This window comes from Xenopus laevis, chromosome 9_10L (genome assembly GCF_017654675.1).
Source record: "Xenopus laevis strain J_2021 chromosome 9_10L, Xenopus_laevis_v10.1, whole genome shotgun sequence".
In the NCBI taxonomy this organism is placed as follows: Eukaryota; Metazoa; Chordata; class Amphibia; order Anura; family Pipidae; genus Xenopus; species Xenopus laevis.
Window position 1 is genome coordinate 11,498,234 of NC_054387.1, and position 23,915 is coordinate 11,522,148.

The 23,915-nt window shown below is 42.0% G+C and overlaps 1 protein-coding gene across 5 annotated transcripts in view; it reads right to left on the reverse strand.

Moving 5' to 3' along the window:
- The window catches only part of nfatc2.L (nuclear factor of activated T cells 2 L homeolog), an 87,118-nt gene extending 65,569 nt beyond the window's left edge, over window positions 1-21,549 (reverse strand). For 2 of the 5 annotated variants that reach the window (XM_041576172.1, XM_018234936.2), the window contains exon 1: window positions 6,748-7,351. In XM_041576172.1, coding sequence (XP_041432106.1) covers window positions 6,748-6,886 — 139 coding nt within the window. In that variant the 5' untranslated portion in view covers window positions 6,887-7,351. Of the gene's footprint in view, window positions 1-6,747; window positions 7,352-21,207 lie in introns of those variants that run through there. The other 3 variants (XM_041576173.1, XM_041576175.1, XM_041576174.1) reach the window with 3 other exon arrangements.
- Window positions 21,550-23,915: the final 2,366 nt, after the last annotated feature.

Consider the following 23,915-nt stretch of genomic DNA (forward strand, 5'->3'; position numbering starts at 1 on the left):
CCTATATGTTTATAAAAAGCTACTATATCCCCCTTCTCCAGAATACCCAATCCCAGCTTGGCCAACCTTTCCCCAGATGGGGACCTTGCATTCCCTTTATCAGCTTAGCCGCTCTTCTCTGTACTTTATTTGTTTCATTAATAGAATTTAGAAAGAGAAAGAATAACCTTCCCTGAAGAAGAGAGTCGGATTAGGGGTAGGCAGAAGACTCTTCAAAAGCTACCTGACCAGCACCCCTATGCCGGTGCCTCTTCTGCCGACCCCAGGTTATTACATCAAGGATTTGCCAAGCTTAGTCCCATTAATGGTGTAGGTACTCTGCATATGTTTAAATCCCAGATGCACAATTTGTCAACACTGAATTTCATCTACCGATTTACCCTGCCATTAAACATATGGTGCAACAGGAGCTTTCCGGACCAGGAGGCCCAAGTGCACCCGTCTTTCCTAGAAGAACCCAGTGCTTTGTGGTTTTTATGCTTATTCAGTAACTGAGATGAGGAAGCCTCATCTCAACAGAAACCTATGTGTATAATGTGGTGGCCTCGGTCACTGTATTCTTCATGGGGGTTATATTGAAATATTTATGGAAGTGAAATTGTGAGGTTTAAACTTTCTGCAACACTGGGAAGCTCACATAATTGTTCCTGCTGTACTGTACAGGGGAAAACTTATCCTGCTATAGTTTTATGGTATCTCACTGTACAGACTATGAGCAAACTTAGGGGACTGTTCCTGCTGAATTGTGCTTAGTACAGGGAATACCTATGCTGCCATAGTTTTATGGTATCTCTCTGTACAGACTATGAGCAAATTTAGGGGACTGTTCCTGCTGAATTGTGCTTAGTACAGGGGAATACCTATGCTGCCATAGTTTTATGGGATCTCTCTGTACAGACTATGAGCAAACTTAGGGGGCTGTTCCTGCTGAATTGTGCTTAGTACAGGGAATACCTATGCTGCCATAGTTTTATGGTATCTCTCTGTACAGACTATGAGCAAACTTAGGGGACTGTTCCTGCTGAATTGTGCTTAGTACAGGGGAATACCTATGCTGCCATAGTTTTATGGGATCTCTCTGTACAGACTATGAGCAAACTTAGGGGCTGTTCCTGCTGAATTGTGCTTAGTACAGGGAATACCTATGCTGCCATAGTTTTATGGGATCTCTCTGTACAGACTATGAGCAAACTTAGGGGCTGTTCCTGCTGAATTGTGCTTAGTACAGGGGAATACCTATGCTGCCATAGTTTTATGGGATCTCTCTGTACAGACTATGAGCAAACTTAGGGGGCTGTTCCTGCTGAATTGTGCTTAGTACAGGGAATACCTATGCTGCCATAGTTTTATGGTATCTCTCTGTACAGACTATGAGCAAACTTAGGGGACTGTTCCTGCTGAATTGTGCTTAGTACAGGGGAATACCTATGCTGCCATAGTTTTATGGGATCTCTCTGTACAGACTATGAGCAAACTTAGGGGCTGTTCCTGCTGAATTGTGCTTAGTACAGGGAATACCTATGCTGCCATAGTTTTATGGGATCTCTCTGTACAGACTATGAGCAAACTTAGGGGCTGTTCCTGCTGAATTGTGCTTAGTACAGGGGATACCTATGCTGCCATAGTTTTATGGGATCTCTCTGTACAGACTATAAAATAAGGGGATTCAGTTGCTGCTATAACTGCACAGGTTTATTTTCAGCCCTTTTTGATACCGCTAATATACACACTCCTTTAGCCAATGGACTATGGCCACCCCCAACATGGTCCCCCTGATAAAAATGCAATAATTGTGAACAATAAAAAAAAAAAAATGTAACCCTTGCGACAGCCTGGAGCCGGCACAGTACCGCAGCGTTTATAGGATAACTGTGTGCCGGGCTCAGGCGTGCAAATGAGTGTGTCTCTTTTAGATGTGCTGCACTTCTAATAATACACAGAACTTTCCCACACCACATCCTCTGTCACCCACCCACCCCGCAGCACTCTGATAATCTCACTGACAACGGCTGAATCTATAGGCCAGTTCTGGACTGGGAGTCAAAATAGGCCCTGGCATTCCAAATACAGAGAGGCCCAATCAGCTCCCCACCAGCCCACTAAATAGTGACTGTCTATGGCATCTTATGGCAGCCCCTCTGGCATTTGCCAGAACCCACAGATTGCCAGTCCGGGCCTTCTATAGGCCAGGGGGAACTCTCTAAACTCTCGGCATCTCTATAAAAATGCGCTGCTGTAATGGATTATACGGAGATGAAGGTTATATTGCAGCAGGAAAAAGAAGGAGCCGCCTCGATTGGGTTTCACTAGAAATATGAGGTTGCTTGTAACAAACAAACACTGAACAAAGTTACGGTCTGTTCTTTTTAGCTGAGAGCTACTGTATGTATTGATGGGGTGGTTCGCGTTTAAAGGGATACTGTCATGGGGAAAAAATAATTTTCCGAAATGAATCAGTTAATAGTGCTGCTCCAGCAGAATTCTGCACTGAATTTCCAAGAGCAAACAGATTTTTTTATATTCAATTTTGAAATCTGACATGGGGCTAGACATTTTGTCAATTTCCCAGTTGCCTCCAGTCATGTGACTTGTGCCTGGACTTTAGGAGAGAAATGCTTTCTGGCAGGCTGCTGTTTTTCCTTCTAAATGTAACTGGAGGAGTCTTAGTGGGACATGGGTTTTTACTATTGAGTACAGCAGTAAAGAGTGATTGAAGTTTATCAGAGTACAAGTCACATGACTTGGGGCAGCTGGGAAACTAACAATATGTCTAGCCCCATGTCAGATTTCAAAATTGAATATAAAAAAATCTGTTTGCTCTTTTGAGAAATGGATTTCAGTGCAGCATTCTGCTGGAGCAGCACTATTAACTGATTCATTTCTGGAAAAAAAAATTTCCCCATGACAGTATCCCTTTAAACGCGAACCACCCCATCTGCTCTCTGCTAAAAAGAACAGACCGTAACTTTGTTCAGTGTGTGTTTGTTACAAGCAACCTCATATTTCTAGTGAAACCCAATCGAGGCGGAACAACAAGATTCTTGAAGGTTTCCTCTGAGCCGCAGAACAGACACAAAATACACAGACAAAGCTCAGGTTCAGGGTTGGCTTACGATACACTTGGCCCTAGGAATTAAACAAGAAAAAAAAGAACTTTTCTCAACTGGTTTTTCTGGGGGTAAAACAACATTTTAGAAATGCTGTTGGGGCTTCCATGTTGCCTCAGGACTAAGCTGGTTGGCCTCTGATTAAAGGGGAACTGAGCACCTTTCCAATAGCCAAACATTCCACATTCTCACCTTATTTACTAATGAAAGAAGTGTCTGCCTGCCCCTTTCTATTCTCTGGTTTGATTCTTGAAACAATGTAAAAAGTCAGTTTCCCCTCATGTCTGTTAGTCAGCTACAACGTTTCAGGAGTCAGAGGCAGCAGTGCAGACAATGTCAACAGCCAAACATAATCATATAACAGTGGTCTGCAGCTGGCGCACTAGAGTACAGGTATGGGATCAATTATCGGGAAACACCATTATCCAGAAAGCTCCGAATTATGGAAAGGCAATCTCCCATAGGGGCAAATTTACTAAAGGGCGAAGTGACTAACGTGGGTGAAAATTCGCCAGAGTGACGTCATTTCTGTACTTCGCCGATTTACTAACAGTCGGCGGTGTAACTTCCCTAGCGAAGGAGATAGACTCTAGCGGCACTAACGCCTGCCGAATGGACGTAACTAAGCAAATTCACTAAGATGCGGTTTTTACTGGACGTTCCCTCTTGTGCCAGACTTGCCTTCACCACCTCAGACCAGGCGAAGTGAAATAGAGTAGATAGGACTTCCTAAAAAAATAGTTGAAAATTTTTCTAATTCCCAAAAAACTCTGGCATCTTTTCCTTTTTCAGGGTGATAGGCTGTATCCCTATAGTTTCCTAACATATGGCACATAAACTATACACTGGGCTCATGTGTAGGGCAATGTAACAACTTTATTTTATTTATTAAGGTTCCCTGGACTTGTGTAGTGTAATGTATTTGCTACAACATATACGTCCATTCAACCGCCGTATGCAAATTAGGCAACGCTAGTGCAACTTCGCTTGGTGCAGTAACGCTAGCGCAACTTCACCAACGCTCGGCTCCCTTGACGCAACTTCGGATTTTAGTGAATTAGCGTCCTGGCGAATCTACGCCTGGCGAAGTGTTGCGCTGTGAGCAAAGCCGTCGCTGGTGAATTTTTGAAGGTTAGTGAATTTTTCCCCATAGACTCGATTATATATAATTATCCAAATAATCCAATAAAAATTTTTTCTTTTTTCTGTGTAATAATAAAACAGTCGCTTGTACTTGATCCCAAAACCAGCCTATTGGGTTTATTTAATGTTTATATGAAGATCCAAATTATCGAAAGGTCTGTTATCCCCAGCATTCTGAATAACAGGTCCCGTACCTGTATTAGTTTATCCAGACCAAGAACAGAAGAACAGAGTAATGCATGGGGAATGAGAAGCACTGTCCATTCCTTCAATGACAATTTATATAACAAAATTTAATCGAAACCAACGCCATCGCTCTCCATTCTTGGTTCTGCTATTTCTTTGTGTACAATAATGTAATTTCCTATAATGTACAGGCAATTCAGCCTTCATTCTCTAAAGATAAGATAATACTTTCTCATAACTCCATTCCCCCAGGGGGGCCCAATTATTAGCCTAATTAGAGCAGGGCCCAATGAAGACAAATCAAATGTGCGGCCCCCTGATCCACCCAAGCTTTCAGAGGGGTAAGATGCTGTGATGGACAATGCAGGAAAAAAATTAAATTAAAAAACGCAATCTGGTTGCTAGGGTCCTTGTCCCCAGTAACCAAAAGCAGATTGATAATAAGGCTAGATTTCCATTCCTCATTAGGATAAAAGTTAATTATGAGGTGATTTTGAACCATGTCATCGTGCTCCAGCCAATGTTAAGCCCCGGTGAGATTTGAATGGCAAGCAAATAATTTATAACCAGTTCTGCTTCTCCTGCAGAGCACCCGCAGGGTTAATGAAGTGCAGTCGACTGTAAATACACCGGGTATCTGCTGGTCTGCATAGATCTGTTTACAGAGAGAGGACTGAGTGCCAAAAACAATCATAGGTGCCATCTGTAATGGGCATGCAAATATACCGCAGGCTTAGAGTATCCAACGGTGCAGATACAGCCTGTCCTACATGCAAATGTGTCATTTTGGGGCATTTAACCATGTAAACCAAGTGCTGCTGGGGCCCTGTATTAACCACTAAATGGCAGGCAAGTTGGGCTACGGGTTATATAAAATAGTTATATTCACCCCCCCCCCGCCATGATCTTGCCATATATTACTGTCACCATCTATTTACAACTTCTCTGTAGTACAATAGGCAAGAGAATTGTAAGCCTCGCATTTACTGGCCCAGTGTTTAGGATCAGCCATAGCAAATTTCCAGACACATTAAACTATAGTTCCAGGGGTACCCAGGTCACAAATAAGCACTCACCCCAAATCTCCCCCTAACTGGCCTTCCAATTGGTTCCCTTTAGCTCATAACAAGGTTACAGATATATAGAAACATTGGGGTAACAGTCACCCTGCTATAGTTCCAGGGGTATCCAGGGCACAAATAAGCACTCACCCCAAATCTCCCTTTAACTGACCTTCAGGCTGGGCCCCCTTACCTCATAACAAGGTTACAGATATATAGAAACATTGGGATAACAGTCACCCTGCTATAGTTTCAGGGGTACCCAGGGCACAAATAAGCACTCACCCCAAATCTCCCCCTAACTGGCCTTCCAATTGGTTCCCTTTAGCTCATAACAAGGTTACAGATATATAGAAACATTGGGGTAACAGTCACCCTGCTATAGTTCCAGGGGTACCCAGGGCACAAATAAGCACTCACCCCAAATCTCCCTCTAACTGACCTTCAGACTGGGCCCCCTTAGCTCATAACAAGGTTACAGATATATAGAAACATTGGGGTAACAGTCACCCTGCTATAGTTCCAGGGGTACCCAGGGTACAAATAAGCACTCACCCCAAATCTCCCCCTAACTGGCCTTCAGACTGGGCCCCCTTAGCTCATAACAAGGTTACAGATATATAGAAACATTGGGGTAACTGTCACCCTCCTATAGTTCCAGGGGTACCAGGCCACAAATAAGCACTCACCCCAAATCTAACATTGGTTGCTACCCTTTCCATTGGCCAGTCCCACAGTTTAGGAACGTGAGAGTTAGACAACCTGTAGATTCCCTGTGTAAACTGAATATACAAAGAAACTGCGCTACAGCAATTTTTTAAGAAAATAAATGTGTCACTGCTGCAGCCAATGCACAAAGCCAATAAGAAGCATCTCAACCAGATTCACCTTGGGAGTTACAGAGTTAATTGTGTGTACTTATGTACTGCACACAGACTATGGTTTAGTTACTAGGGCTTGGTTTAGTAACCCCTTAGTTGCTGCAGTGTCATCAATATATCGCTCTAGCACCAGGGCTAAACGCTTAGTGCACCCCGGCCCCGTAAAATCAATATTTAAGCTTCTGCCCTGCCTTATGATCGATCGTTAAACAGTTAACCCATGGAGCCATGGGGTTAAACAGAAGAGACTCTAAACAAACCAGTCTATCATTTGCATACTGAAAACTGATTGACAGGTTTCGAATTAAGTTGCGTTCTTTTTTAACCCTCTCAGAGCCAGATGTCCTATTCCACTCCCACCCGACAAACCTTCTGCGGCGTCTGGATAAATAGTATCATAGTCAAACAGGTCGGAGAAGTTCAGCTCGACTTCAGGGCTGGCGGCATCTTGGCTGCACCCTTCCAGCGAGATGGGGTCCTGAAGTCGATCCACGTAGTTCAGGTCCATGGTGAAGTTTCGGGACTCTCGAGATCCAGGTGGGGTTCCCAGTGTTTCCGCTGCTCTGGGATCAGATCCCTGGAAAACTTTTCAGTCCTTTAAAAACAAGCCTTTCGAGACATGGCGATGGAAGGGGGGGGAGAAACAGGCGAGTTTAAGGAGGTTAAAGGGTCTCCTATAATCTACCCGTGAAGGTGCCTAATGAAAAGGTGCCGACGGCCTGGTGTTTGGAAGACGAGCGGGGATGGGAGAGTGTCGGTGACAAGTGTGTGAAATTGGCAGCCAGGAACGACAGTCACCCTTACTTCCTGCTCTGTGCAGACACCTGCTACTGAGGGGGGCGGAGCTTCCAGCCACAACTGGGGACAGAGACATTGTAGCAAGCGAGCAAACAGCTCCAGCCAGGGACACAGCCCAAAACAAAGAAAAGCAGAACCAGCCCAGTGATACGACTCTCTTCCTTCCCTCTTCCCTCCACAGCCAAAAAGCATCACGGCTGGGTCTGCAAAAGGTGAAATCCACCCTGAAAACTTTTTTTTTTTGCACAATAAAAGAGAATTGAATTCAAAGCAACTTTTTTAAAACTTCAGTGTTTTTTTTTTTACAGTTGTGCAAAAACGTCACTGATCTTCAGGCGGAGTCGTTTATCCCCCCATCTGTTCAGGGGCGGAACTACAGAGGAAGCAGACCCTGCGGCTGCTGGGGGCCCAACGAGGTATAGGGGGCCCCACGAGGTATAGGGGGCCCCATGAAGCCCTAATTAATGAGCATTTTAAATATATACTGGTAATACGGGCAACCTCTAGAAATGTTGGGGCCCCAACATTTTGGGACCCCATGAGGCCCTAATTAATAAGCATTTTAAATTATATACTGGTAATTAGGGATGTGCCGAATCCATTATTTTGGATTCGGCCAAACCCCCGAATCCTTTGCGAAAGGTTCAGCCGAATACCGAACCGAATCCAAATCTTAATTTGCATATGCAAATTAGAAGTGGGAAGGAGAAAACATTTGCATATGCAAATTCGGATTTGGTTCGGCCAGGCAGAAGGATTTGGCCGAATCCTGCTGAAAAAGGCCGAATCCAGAACCGAATCCTGGATTCGGTGCATCCCTACTGGTAATACAGGCAACCTCTAGAAATGTTGCCAGAAATGCTCCAATATTCTGGGGCCCCATGAGGCTCTAATTAATGAACATTTTAAATATATACTTGTAATAAGGGCAACCTCTAGAAATGTTGGGGTCCCAATATTAATTTGCTGTGGGGCCCAGTAACATCTAGTTATGCCATCGCGGTTCTGACTCAGCAAACAATGTAGCAGAAGGGCGATCTTCTACCGGTCTGGCCTCTGCTAAGTGGTTTCAGGAGTCACAACCAGCAGTGCAAAGATTACTGGTTTCATAATGTCCCATGTCATGTTAAAGGGAGCGTTCTACTTTAAATTATGATGTATAGACATATTCTAAGACAATTTGCCAGAGGTTTTTTAAAAGAAAAGAGAGTCAGCTTTTGGGTAAAAGTTGAGGAATTTTGGTGACTGGGGGTAGTTTTAGGTTTAATTTTTCTGTAACAAGGAAAGAGCTAAAAACACCTTTTTTTGCAGCCGGGTCTCCACTATACAGGTAAATCCTGTTTCACCGAAGTCTTTCGAAAAGAAAAAAAGTGCAGATTCCCTGAAACGTTGCAAACCAAAGGCACAAACAGGATTAAAGGGGAAGTAGTTGTCCACACCTACGTGTCACAGACTATTCCCATTACATTTTTAGTCGTCACCTCTCCAACATGAAACAGTCTTTGGTTGCTACAGCCGGTGACCTCGGCAACCATATTGTCAAAAGTGAATCTTACTTGTTATAGGATCTTTCTATTCCTTCTTCTTCTAAATTTACAAACAGCAGGACCAACTGCAAGTATTCTCACAGCACCGTTATCTACATCCTACCACAAGGTCATTGTAACGCAAAGATTTTCCTGTTTGCACATACGCAATGTATTTTAATTAGCACTTTTTTCATTTGCTCTGGAATCGTGTATTTCTCATGCTGAGCAATTAAACGGTATTTATGAATCTTTCATGAATATCATCTAAAAGGTTTCATTCTACTGGAATTCATAGGATATGTAGCAGCAAATAGATGAATTGGTTTGAGTCAGGGAAAAGATCTGACACTAAACAGTCAGACAGTCGAGGTCTCTACGTCACGAATACTCAGAAATACCAACTCTATGCTTCCATGGAACAGAGATGTGAAACTGCAGAGATCAGTCAAATCGAAGGACCAAGATTGTTTTAATTAGTGTGGAAATTGGATCCTTCTGGTACTTCTTTTGATAAATATGTCGGTAATGGTACAGAAGCCTCACTCAGATTCACCAGGAAAAGAAAGTTTGCTCATAGTCTGTACAGAGAGATCCCATAAAACTATGGCAGCATAGGTATTCCCCTGTACTAAGCACAATTCAGCAGGAAAAGCCCCCTAAGTTTGCTCATAGCCTGTACAGAGAGATATCATAAAACTATAGCAGCATAGGTATTCCCCTGTACTAAGCACAATTCAGCAGGAACAGTCCCCTAAGTTTGCTCATAGTCTGTACAGAGAGATACCATAAAACTATAGCAGCATAGGTATTCCCCTTGTACTAAGCACAATTCAGCAGGAACAGCCCCCTAAGTTTGTTCATAGTCTGTACAGAGAGATCCCATAAAACTATGGCAGCATAGGTATTCCCCTGTACTAAGCACAATTCAGCAGGAACAGCCCCCTAAGTTTGTTCATAGTCTGTACAGAGAGATCCCATAAAACTATGGCAGCATAGGTATTCCCTGTACTAAGCACAATTCAGCAGGAACAGCCCTCTAAGTTTGCTCACAGTCTGTACAGAGAGATCCCATAAAACTATGGCAGCATAGGTATTCCCTGTACTAAGCACAATTCAGCAGGAACAGTCCCCTAAGTTTGCTCATAGTCTGTACAGAGAGATCCCATAAAACTATAGCAGCATAGGTATTCCCTGTACTAAGCACAATTCAGCAGGAACAGCCCTCTAAGTTTGCTCACAGTCTGTACAGAGAGAACCCATAAAACTATGGCAGCATAGGTATTCCCCTGTACTAAGCACAATTCAGCAGGAACAGTCCCCTAAGTTTGCTCATAGTCTGTACAGAGAGATCCCATAAAACTATGGCAGCATAGGGTATCCCCTGTACTAAGCACAATTCAGCAGGAACAGCCCTCTAAGTTTGCTCACAGTCTGTACAGAGAGATCCCATAAAACTATGGCAGCATAGGTATTCCCTGTACTAAGCACAATTCAGCAGGAACAGCCCCCTAAGTTTGCTCATAGTCTGTACAGAGAGATCCCATAAAACTATGGCAGCATAGGTATTCCCCTGTACTAAGCACAATTCAGCAGGAACAGTACGGTAGGTTTGCTCATAGTCTGTACAGAGAGATATTATAACACTATGCCAGGGGAGGTTTTTCCTGTACTAAGCACAACCGTGCAGATAAATATTTGAATAACATGCCTTTTAAATTCATTTACTTGATTTCTTCTCTGGTTAAATGATGAAGATCAGCAGAGTAATGACATTAGGAGAAGGCTGTTCGGTGCTTCTGTTATATTAGACTTAATGCTTTCGCCTCAGACATTTGCAGCCAAGAAATATTCAGTGACTGCTCTATCGATTGTCCCGTAACCCCGCGGTGCTGTTATTTAATGGAAGCGCCTATTGATCGGAGCAGGGATCACAGCACAGAGGAAAGAATAATGTAAAAATCACTTTGCTAAACCCTCCTAACGACCCCAGCTCTTTGCTGTACTAATTACAGGTAGTTAGTGCTCAGCATACAGTACAATGCTCTAGATGGAAAGGATTGAGAATCTTGGCCTAGTGGACTTTTTTTACCAATGGCAGAAAATTGGTGCCAATCGGCTGCCACAAAAGGCCAGTAGGGTCAACTCAAACATAATTTAATGGGCACGTAAACTCCTCCTAACAGGTTATTAGCATGGTTCCCTCTGTCATAATCATCTTAAGAGTTTACTGGAGTTTCTATAAAAGGTCTAGGTTTTTACAGTTTTTTGGGAATAGAGTCCTGTGTTGCAGCTCCTGCCACCCCCAATGGGGTGAAACTCTACAATTAGTACAGGTACTAGTATAGGGTGCTAGAAGGGTACAAGTAGGGTGTTAGAAGGGTGCTAGCAGGGTTGTAGTAGGGTTCAAGTAGGTAGGGTCACCATGAAAGGGTCCTATGTAGCAGCTCCTGCAAACCCCAAGGGGGTGAAACACTACAATTAGTAGGGGTACTGGTACCGGGTGCTAGAAGAGTACAAGTAAGGTGCTAGCAGGGTATTAGTAGGGTTCAAGTAGGGTGTTAGCAGAGTATTAGTAGGGTCACCATGATAGGGTCCTATGTTGCAGCACCTGCCACCTCCAAGGGGGTGAAACCGTACAAATAGTAGGGGTACTAGTATAGGGTGCTAGAAGGGTACAAACAGGGTGCTAGCAGGGTAATAGTAGGGTTCAAGTAGGGTGTTAGCAGGGTATTAGTAGGGTCACCATGATAGGGTCCTATGCTGCCACCCCCCAAGTAGGGGAATGCCTACAATTAGTAGGGGTACTAGTATAGGGTGCTAGAAGGGTACAAGTAGGTGATAGCAGGATGCTAGTAGGGCATTACATTAGTACCCCCTTGGTGGTGGCTCCTGTCACCATGATTGACATAATCTTAAGGCTTTAACCCCCATATTTAATAAAAGGCACTGGAGCCACCACCAAGGGGTACTAGTGTTATACCCTACTAGCACCCTGCTTGCACCCTTCAAGCACCCTATACAAGTACCCTTACTAGTTCTAAGGTTTCACTCCTTTGGGGGATAATGGCAGGAGCTGCAGTGTTAGACCCTGTTCCAAAAAAACTGTAAAAAACTAGACATTCAATAGTAAATGACAGTAAACTCCTCTAGCCTTACGATTACTATAGAAGGTCTAGGTTTTTTTTTTAAGTTTTTTGGAATAGGGCCCAATGTTGCAGCTCCTGCCACCCCCAAGGGGGTGAAATCCTAGATTTTGTAGGGTTGCTAGTAAAGGGTGCTAGAAGGGTTCAAGTAGGGTGTTAGCAGGGTATTAGTAGGGCATAAGTAGGGTGTTAGCAGGGTATTCGTAGGGTACAAGTAGGGTGTTAGCAGGGTATTAGTAGGGTACTAGTAGGGTGTTAGCAGGGTATTAGTAGGGTACAAGTAGGGTGTTAGCAGGGTATTAGTAGGGTACAAGTAGGGTGATGGCAAGGTATTAGTAGGGTCACCATGATTGACTCTACCATAATAACCTTAAGACTTTAAGAGTTCACTGGTTTTTACTACAGCATTTGTAGGTTTTTACAGTTTTTTGAAATAGGGTCCAATGTTCCAGCTCTGCAACACAAACTGTAAAGCCATAGAACTGTTAGGGGTACTCCTTAATGGTGGTCCTGACCTTTACTAACATATTGTAGGTGAGTTTATTGCCTATTGTCTTGTCTACCTAAGGACGGCAGCTGGATGTATTCTGTGCAACACTTAACTTGCCCTTTAGATGTTTAATGTCCCCTTTATATATATATATTTTATGTTACGTTAATAAAAGAAAAATAAATGGAATTACCACTTAGAAGTGGAAACAAGGGGCCACTCCAGTAAGAGTTTGGGTAAGGCCCAAATTCCCTGCCCAGAACAGATATTTAAAGTAACTCTTTCATCTCTCTTGTTTGGTTAAGCCGTGAATGGGAACAGTGTCTCGCCCACAGCATGGTCGCAAAAACAAGGCGCGGCTCCCAGAATGTCAGCTCTGCTTCACCCCAGGACAATCCTCCGCTTCACTGGCGTCACAACGTAAAGGAAAAATGAAATTGTAAGAATGAGTTGAGTCACTTGCACTTCACTTGGCAGCGTGCCGCAAATTCCAGGGACATTGCCTAAGATGTTGTCCATGACATATACATCACCGTATCTAGAAAACATGCTGAACTGGCCATTGTGTATAGTAAGGGAAGCCAAGTAGGTGGCGCCCTGCGCTGAATCGGCTACTTGAACATTACATCATACTCCAGTGCCGCCGTACACAAAAGGGGTTTATGTAGCAGAATGAGCAACGGTTGGCCCAGTCTAGTTACCCATAGCAACCAATTAGATGTTTGCTTTCTTCACTGTAACTGCTGTAGGCCAGTAAAATCTAATTGCTTATTGGTCGCTAGGGGTTACTAGACAAGGCTGACTTTGTGCTCCGCATAATTGGTACGTTAACTCCTTATTTCAATCATATTTTATAATATAAAATAGAAGTATGATTTTATATATTAAATATATATATATATATATAAATAGATATATATATATATACACACAGGTATGGGACCTGTTATCCAGAATGCTCAGGACCTGGGGTTTTCTGGATAACGGATCTTTCCGTAATTTGGGTCTTCATGCCTTAAGCCTACTAGAAATTAATTTAAACATTAAATAAACCCAATAGGCTGGCTTTGCTTCCAATAAGGATTAATTATGTCTTAGTTGGGATCAAGTACAAGCTACTGTTTTATTATTACAGAGAAAAAGGAAATCATTTTTAAAAATGTGGATTATTTTGATAAAATGGAGTCTATGGGAGACAGCCATTCTGTAATTCGGGGCTTTCTGGATATCGGGTTTCCGGATAAGGGATCCTATACCTGTATGTATGTATGTATATGTATATATATTGTATTTGTCTCTCTCTATTTATATATATATATATATATATATATCTATATATATATATATATATATATACTTATATATACTTATATATTACTTGATTCTAAGCAACATTTCAATTGGCCTTCATTTTTTATTTTTCATTGTTTTTGAATGATTTGCCTTTTTCTTCAGACTCTTAGCTTTCCAATGGGAGACATCTAAAAAAAATTCAGGGGTTCGGCCGAATTCAAAATAGTGGATTCGGTGCATCCCTAGAAAGAATAACAGTAGAAGGAAGGTCAGGGAGATAAAGAGGAGATGGAAGAACGTTTATCAGGACAATAGTTCAAGGGGGAAAAGAATAATGAACATTGGCTCAGATTTATCTTTCAATAACAAGAGTTGCTCCCTCATCTCCTTCGTCCCTCAAATATTATCCCTCCTGGAAATGTTACATTCTTGTCTTAACCCTTCAACTTTCAATTTAACCCTTATGTCCAACTCAACGCTTTATCAACCATAAACATCTCCTGGAGGTCAACAGAGGTCCTTCAAACAGTTAAAAGCAGGTTTCATGGAACATGGGATGTGCATATGTAAAGGTCCCCACAGACGCAAAGATGAACGACCGATTTGAGTGCAATCCAGCCAATTTATCGTCAAATTATCGCGAGGTTAGTGGGAACCAAACGATCGTGCGTCTAATGATTTTTCAGAAAATTGATCGGCTTGGTTAGAACATTTTCATTGGTGGACGTAAAATCTATCTTTTGTTCAATTGTTTGCAGGGCCAAGCAGGCAGCTACCCTCTGTTTTCCTGGCTTCAACTGGACAACATCGCTTGAAATGGTCTTTTTAGTTGATGGACAAATAGTACATTTAAACGATCGTTTCAAGACCAGCTTGGTCTAACGATAACGAAAAGATCTTTACATCTATGACCAGCTTAAGGCTAGAGCGGCTATTGTTCTTCTGCAGGAATTACCCTGTTACCCTCCCAAAGTGGGGGATGGAAATAGGGGAAACTTGAAGGCAGGGCTGGATCCGATTATTTGCGGTCCTGTAAAATCATGGACAATGATAATCGTTTCGGCAAAAAATCGCAGCCGGAGAATTGCCGTCAACGCCCTTTAAAGTCTATGGGCGTCAAAAAAATGTTGAATTATTTTTCTAGCGCACACCACCATACGTCTATGGCCGTCATTTCCACGGCAAAACAAGGTGAAGTAATGTATGATATCCCCATGGTTTTATATATCAGAACCCCTCCTAAACGGTATTCCCTGTCCATAAGTTGGACAAAGTTACCAAAGTCTGACAGTAGTAGACTATATGTTAACAGGACAGCTTGGAAAGGCATTTTCCACCTTTTAATTCAATTTTAGTATGATGTAGAGAGTGATATTCTGAGACAATTTGCTATTTGTTTTCATTTTTTATTATTTGTGGTTTTTGAGTTATTTAGCTTTTTATTCAGCAGCTCTCCAGTTTGCAATTTCAGCAGCCTGGTTGCTATGGCTCAAATGACCCTAGCAACAATGTCTTGATTTGAATAAGAGACCGGAATATGAATAGGAGAGGCCTGAATAGAAAGATTAGGAATAAAAAGTAACAATAACAATAAATGTGTGGCCTTACAGAGCATTTGTTTTTAGATGGGGTCAGTGACCCCCCATTTGAAAGCTGGAAAGAGTCAGAAAAAGAAGAAGGCAAATAATTAAAAAAAACTATAATAAATAAATAATGAAGACCAATTGAAAAAGTTTTTTTTAGTATTAGCCATTCTAGAACATACTAAAAGTTAACATAAACGTGAACCACCCCTTTTCATAGAAAACAATAGGGAATACAGGTGTGGGGTCTGTTATCCAGAAACCTGTTAACCAGAAAGCTCTGAATTACAGGAAGGCCACCTCCATTATAATCAAATTCAATTTTTTTAAATGTTTTTCTAATAAAACAGTACCTTGTACTTGATCCCTACTGCCAAACAAATTGAGTTTAAGAGATTTTTTTTTAGTAGTCTTAAGGTATGAAGATTCCTTATCCAAGAAACAACAGGGCCCAAGCATTTTTATATTTCCATCGGACACATACAAAAAGGGACTGTAATAAAGGCACAGGGCCATTTTAACTGAACCAGTACAGACATTCACCCCTAGTTGACAGATAGCAAACTGGAGATGGTTTTGTTTGGCTCGAGGATCTTGCAGAATGATTTATTTTATATGAATGTATCACCGTCCCAGACAAAATGCAACAGAAAGTTATAGAAAGACGAGCTTTGGCTTGCCAACGCCCAGACATAAAATTAATCAGAGACCCAAGCGAGCTTTGAGGGCCCAGCAAAGGAACTACTACTACTACTACTACTACTACTACTACTAGAAGCTCCACCAACACCAAGCTGTTTACTAACTGCGTCGGCTCCAGGTGACAGCTTTACTACTGACTGATACAATACTATTTCTAAAAGAACCCAGATAAAAATAAGGCACGGGTCTCATTAATGCTCTCAGTCTATCATCCAGCCATGGGATCCGTTATCCGGAAAACCATTTTCCAGAAAGCTCTGAATTTCAGGAAGGCTGTCTCCCATAGACTTTTATCTAAATAATCACAATTTTTAAAAATGATTTCCTTTTTTCTCTGTAATAATAAAACAGTAGCTTGTACTTGATCCCAACTAAGATATTAATCCTTATTGGAAGCAAAACCAGCCTATTGGGTTTATTTAATGTTTACATGATTTTCTTGTAGACTTAAGGTACAAAGATCCAAATTACACAAAGATCCATTATCCAGAAAACCCCAGGTCCCGAGCATTCTGCATAACAGGTCCCATACCTGTACTGGGGTAAACCATGGTGCCTCCCTTCCATATCTATAAATACAAATATACAGAGAAGGAATGTTCTGGGCACACAATAAGCTATACCCTCATACTGTACTGTCTAAGGGAAACAATATGGCACCTCCTTCCCATATGTATAAATACAAATATACAGAGAAGGAATGTTCTGGGCACACAATAAGCTATACCCTCATACTGTACTGTCTAAGGGAAACAATATGGCACCTCCTTCCCATATGTATAAATACAAATATACAGAGAAGGAATGTTTTGGGCACACAATAAGCTATACCCTCATACTGTACTGTCTAAGGGAAACAATATGGCACCTCCTTCCCATATGTATAAATACAAATATACAGAGAAGGAATGTTCTGGGCACACAATAAGCTATACCCTCATACTGTACTGTCTAAGGGAAACAAATGGCACCTCCTTCCTATATGTATAAATACAAATATACAGAGAAGGAATGTTCTGGGCACACAATAAGCTATACCCTCATACTGTACTGTCTAAGGGAAACAATATGGCACCTCCTTCCCATATGTATAAATACAAATATACAGAGAAGGAATGTTCTGGGCACACAATAAGCTATACCCTCATACTGTACTGTCTAAGGGAAACAATATGGCACCTCCTTCCCATATGTATAAATACAAATATACAGAGAAGGAATGTTCTGGGCACACAATAAGCTATACCCTCATACTGTACTGTCTAAGGGAAACAATATGGCACCTCCTTCCCATATGTATAAATACAAATATACAGAGAAGGAATGTTCTGGGCACACAATATACAATTAAAATCAGTATAATATAATCCATACTTTATAAACATGGATTTTTTCAACATTAAAATCGGTTTTAGAAGTGTTATTTGGTGCTGGAAGGAGATTCGCCCAGAGACTCATTATAAGGTTACCTTGCAGTGGCATAACTACACATTACTGGGCCCCACAGCAAATATCTAGACGTTGACCTGTTTTACCAACATTTATTTAAATTCTATACGAATTAGGGCCTCATGGAGCCCTTATACCTCCTGGGCCCCCCTGAAGCCGCAGGGTCTGCTTCCTCTGTAGTTACGCCCCTGTTACCTTGGATCCTACAGAGAGTTAACCTGATGATCATTCCAGGTGTTTTGGGAATTTCACCTTAAAAAATGCATTAAAGTCTTCATATATTTGCTAGGTGTACTGGCCTAAGCAACCAGCCATCCGCCTATGTCACACTAAACAGTGAGAAAACACACAACAAATCTTTGTTTTTTGATAGCCCTTTTTAAATTGTCTGCTTTTTCCTTGAGATGAACTGTGTAGTGTTGTCTGGTTGCTAGGTTTAGTGATTCCCAGCAACCAGATTAACTGTGCAACTTCTCCTTTCTATTATTATCTTTAGGGGCTTTCTCCTTTTCAGTCCCCTGCCTGTTCCTTGGCCCCCTAGAACCTTAGTAACCAACCAATTTTAAATTTCACAAAAGATGTCGGAAAAAAAAAAAAGCTGCAGTGTCGATTACAATTGCCTCTGAATACCACAGTCTATAGTATATTAAAATCTTAGAGTTAATTTCTCCTTTAAACTCTGCCAATGCAACAGCTCAATTTGAATGCCATTCGTGTGGCTGCTCCATAGGGCTCCCTTGCAGGAAGCTTGCCTTCTCTCCAGACAGCAAAGGGTTAAATGACCTCCGTGACTCAGGTTTGGGATCTATTATTCAGAATGATTGTAATTTTCTGGATAAGGGGTCCTTAATGTGCAACACCATGCCTCTTGGCTACTAAAGAAACACTAAAACCATAATAAACCCCAAAAAAGAAGAACCGGCTTGGCAGAAGAGGAGACACTTGGATCTGCACAGGGATCTCCTCCAGGGTTAAATTCCAGATAACAGATCCCATGCTTTTACAGACCAGCAGTGTGTGTTGCAAATGAAATATAGCCTAATAACCCATTTTTGCCTGTTGCTCTTTATAATCTCCCTATAAACTGGAGATGGAGACTTTACAACTGACAGTCTCGGCTCTAATGCAGCTGTAGGCAACTGCTCTTCACCAGATGCTGATAAACTGTAACTCCCAGGATGAGCAGTTTTGCTGCATCTGCAAAGGTTAGATATTGTAACAATTACTAACTAGCCATTTATTGGTAGTATGTTAATGCTCGGTGGGACCCAAGAGAGCCTTATAATGAGTCCATCTTTCTAGGACAAACCGCAGAGCTTACAGTCATATTCCTCTGCCACAGACCCACACACTAAGGTCAGTTTAATAAGGAACCAATTAACCTGCCCGTTATGTTTTTGGGCTGTGGGAGGAAACCGGAGTACCCAGAGGAAACCCGCACTGACGCCACGCAGGGAGTACGCTGCTTGGAATAGAACCCAAGGCGATGAATAAGAATGCAATGCCTTGTGCTCCCGTTTAAAGCTGTAGCTGGTAGTTAAACCCTCGCTCTGCCCGACGGAGACCCACGAAGAGTTGTTCCCAGTCTGACAGCGACAGCAGTTCACAGGATCTATGGTGTGGGGGAACTGGAGATGGGACTCCCTTACGTAACTCTGCAAATCACAATAAGCACTAGGCATGGGTGTCCGCTGTCATCTCTAGGGGATTCTCGCGATTAACCACCATCCACAGCGTAAAATTGTATAAGGGGATCCCATTTGTCACTAACCATATACACAGAATAAATACTCCCATTAAGGAAACTCTAAACTATTCTATAGGTGCCTGCACCAGGGATTTGGGATTTAGATCTCGTGTCCTATCTCGAGTTCCTGCTGTTTTCTAGGGGAATTCTAGAAGATATGTTTAAATAAAAATATACAACTACAGGTGTACATGTTAAAGAGGAGGGAACCCCTAAATCTAATGAAAGCAACTTCCCAATAAACATTCAATGCGCGTTTTGACTGCTTTTATCGTTATTTGTGTAAGTGCAATGGCTGTTGAAAAACAGTAATGTGTTGTATCTACCGCACTCCTGCAATTTACTTCAGCTGCCATGGTGGTGCTGGTCCTCCTTGACCCAGCTAGGTCCCTTAGCAACATTGATTATTAAATACGGTTCCGCACTCACTCATTCACTCAGTGCTCTGCAGCTGGGGATGATCCCCTTTTTTCATTATAATATCACCAACAGTATAAACAACTCGGTGGGTAACTGCTTTAAAAAACATGTATAACTTTATTTAATCATGTTGTGCAATATATGCTTGAAACAATTGTCTACTATTTATTAATGACATGTTGGGGAGGGGAACCCCCCCCCAAAACTTTGATACTGCCCCCCCCAAAACGTTGATACTGTTGGTGATATTATAATAAAAAAAAGGGGATCATCCCCAACTGCAGAGAATTGAGTGAGTGCGGATCCGTATGAAAAAAAAAATCACTATTGAAAAACAGTGTCTGTCCAGTGTCCTGCTGGTTCTGACTGTTGAAACAATGTAGTGGCCAGTCAGCTGATCAACCGATCAGCGAAGCGACGTGCAAGGCTGACTTCTGCTACATACAGTAGATTCAAGAGAAAGAACCAGCAGTGCAGAAAGGGACAGGCAGGCGCTACTTTCATAACTCTGACATTTACACATAACTATAAAAAAACTCTATAAAAATGTGAATTGAATGCAGATTGGAAAGTTGCTTAGAATTCGATTTTTTTTTTCATTAGAAAAAATTTGGTGGGTTTACATTCACTTTATACTCTATATATTGAGCTGGTAGGTGTTTGTTTCCTTCAATGGTTCACATAACTGTGTTTTTGTATTTATGTGATCATGTCCAAGTCCTTGTATTTGTGTGCCATGTATGTACGAACGTGTGTTATATAGATGATAAATAGATAGATAGATAGATAGATAGATAGATGATAGATAAATAGATAGATAGATAGATAGATAGATAGATAGATAGATAGATAGATAAATAGATAGATAGATAGATAGATGATAGATAGATAGATAGATAGATAGATAGATAGATAGATAGATTGGTAGATAAATAGATAGATAGATGATAGATAGATTGATAGATAGATAGATAGATAGATAGATAGATAGATAGATAGATAGATAAATAGATAGATAGATGATAGATAGATTGATAGATAGATAGATAGATAGATAGATAGATAGATAGATAGATAGATAAATAGATAGATAGATGATAGATAGATAGATTGATAGATAGATGGATAGATAGATAGATAAATAGATAGATAGATAGATGATAGATAGATTGATAGATAGATAGATAGATAGATAGATAATAGATAGATAGATAGATAGATAGATAGATAGATAGATGATAGATAGATAGATAGATAGATAGATAGATAGATAGATAGATAGATAGATAGATAGATAATAGATAGATAGATAGATAGATGGATAGATAGATTGAGACGAACGATAAATAGAGACGAGCGATAGATAGATAGATAGATAGATAGATCGATCGATCGATCAAGGCAAAGAGAGTGAAAGGGACAGGTAGATGATGGATAGATATAGAATGTGAGCTAATGGGTCCTAGTGTAAATATATGATTATATATATATATATATAAAAATAAATAAGAGAGTTAGCCCTTGCTTTTTATAATGTTTAAATGTAAAAAGTCCTTATAAATATCCTCTGCTCCCACGCTGCCCCCTACTGTTAGCCATAGCAATGCCCCAGCTTCAGTTACCCCCACAATGACAGCAACACCCCAAGCTGCTCCCAGCAGAAAGTTCTCCATACCTTGATCCATAGACCTCATGATGCGCTGGTGCTGGTGGTACTGGGTCAGTCTGCAGGCTGCCTCTCTGTGCATTTGGAGACAAATTATAATTACCAAAAAAAAAATCAAAAAAAGCCCCAAATTGTGTGGATCATGTTCAGCCAATGCTGCTTGTTGGGAGGTGGGGAAAAAAAAGGTGTGGGAGGGTGTGGGGTGCAGGGTGGGGGTGGGGGGCTCTAACAATTTAGGACCCAAAGAGGAGCAACAAGGAGCAGCAGGACTCCAGGCTGGAGATGCAGTGAGACTGGGCTCTGCCTGTGATCTGGGCTAGTGGAGTGGGAAAGTCGACTTCCTTCCCTGCTCTGAGTGTTTATAGTGTTTGAACGCTGTAAAATAACGGGATTCCCTCACTGTTTCGTCCTGTTTATCCCATCGCTATGGGAACCCTTGGACCTGATCCATCTCCTAAACTGAGGGCTTTCCTGCAAACTTCTCACTCAGGAATCTCTGACGTCTCCGCAGCCTCAGCCAACATTGCTCTGTGGCTTTTTTCAGCCTCGCAGTACAAGCACTTAATTGTTGAGCGCTCGGGCGCTGAGGGGAAAAAAGAGGGAATGATATTTATAAAAAATTTAAAAAAAAGAGAGAGAAAAAGAAATGGTGCTAATAAAAAAAACTCCCCGGCACAAGCGCGGCTTCTGTTTAGCTCCAATAGCGCTAGTGAAAGAGCAATGACATCACTTGTAGGCCGCCGTTATGTACAGGGTTAAGTAGTGAATGAATTGCTGTAAGCAGCAGGGTGGCTATGCACTGACTGGAAGGGAGTTAAAAGCTTCTTACTGGCATAGAAACATAGGCCTGGGCTCTTACTGGGGGCAGAAGAAGGGAAAAAAATGTGGCCTACCCTCTTTAATATTCCCCAAGTCATCTCCACGAAGCTCACTACTAACAGACAGGTGCATACGGCTAGTGGAAGGGGCTAGTAATCCTGAACACAAGCAGAAAGAAGGGCTAGGGCACATTGATGTTGATTACTAGAGGCGGAGCAAGGAGCTTCTATCAAGCAGTGGGCGGGACTAGGAAGATATGGCTGCTTACAGGGGAAAGGGTCACTATACAAACACAATGCCGTTCTGAAACATCAGGAAAGGTGAAGATAACTAATAGGCAGTTCTGCATCGGCGCTCAAGGGGCATTATTGTATATGACATTGAAATAGGCGTGCATTAGATGCCTTGTAATTATAATACAAATGCTGGCATTAAGATTTCACCAGCATAGTCAGACGGCCCAGTGGTGATTACATTACAGAAAAAGCACAGGAATGTCCCTGTCACTTCTGGGCTGTGAGAGACACAGGTACAGATATATGAAAATATAATGGCCACCCTGCTATAGTTCCAGGGGTACCCAGGGCACAAATAAACACTCACCCCAAATCTCCCCCTAACTGACCTTCAGATTGGCCCCCCTTAGCTCATAACAAGGTTACAGATATATAGAAACATTGGGGTAACAGTCACTCTGCTATAGTTCCAGGGGTACCCAGAGTACAAATAAGCACTCACCCCAAATCTCCCCCTAACTGACCTTCAGACTGGGCCCCCTTAGCTCATAACAAGGTTACAGATATATAGAAACATTGGGGTAACAGTCACCCTGCTATAGTTCCAGGGGTACCCAGAGTACAAATAAGCACTCACGCCAAATCTCCCCCTAACTGGCCTTCAGACTGGGTCCCATTAGCTCATAACAAGGTTACAGATATATAGAAACATTGGGGTAACAGTCACCCTGCTATAATTCCAGGGGTACCCAGGGCACAAATAAGCACTCACCCCAAATCTCCCCCTAACTGACCTTCAGACTGGGCCCCCTTAGCTCATAACAAGGTTACAGATATATAGAAACATTGGGGTAACCGTCACCCTGCTATAGTTCCAGGGGTACCCAGGGCACAAATAAGCACTCACCCCAAATCTTGCATGGGGTATGACATGTCAGGAGACTGTATAGGCCCATGCTCTTTCATTATAGTGACTTTTAGTGACTTTTGCTCTTTCATTATAGTGACTTTTAGTGACTTTTGCGCATAATTGCAGCTGGAAATCTGGGGTGTGTGTATGTCTGTCTGTTGGGTGTCAGTCGTACCGTAAATTCCATTTGTGCAGAGAAGAAAGGCACAGCTTCCCCTTTAGGAATAGTTTGGGAATGAGTGACAGGAGGAGAGTACAGACAGAGAAGGAGGGATATAATGCAGCCCCAGGGATAGGAGTCTCCAGCACAGACACAGACTGTCAGACTGAGAGAATGGAGCTCTCTACATACCCAGCTGTCCTTCCCTGTTCTCTGGATCGCAGCTGTTCCTCTGTCTCATTAATATCACATCTGTGCCTCCGCTCTCTCAGGGAACCCTGTGTATAGTAAGGCAAGAGGGGAAAGGGGCTGCAACTGAGCAAAATATGTGTCACAAGGAAGAGATTATCAGTAACTCTATAGGAGTAGTCCAACCTGCTGTAGTTACAGTAGTAGCCTCCCAGAGGTGGTGGTCCTGTTAGAGCTACAGGCTGATTTATGAATAGCAGTCCCCTATTTATGAATCCTACTAAAATAGCAGCTCGTCCCTTCTAAACTGCCCCCCCCCCCATATGAACACGTGTTGCAGAACAGTTTAGCAATTGGCTCGGATACAAGCTGCAAGCTCTTTTGGTTTCTCAGCAACAGAAGA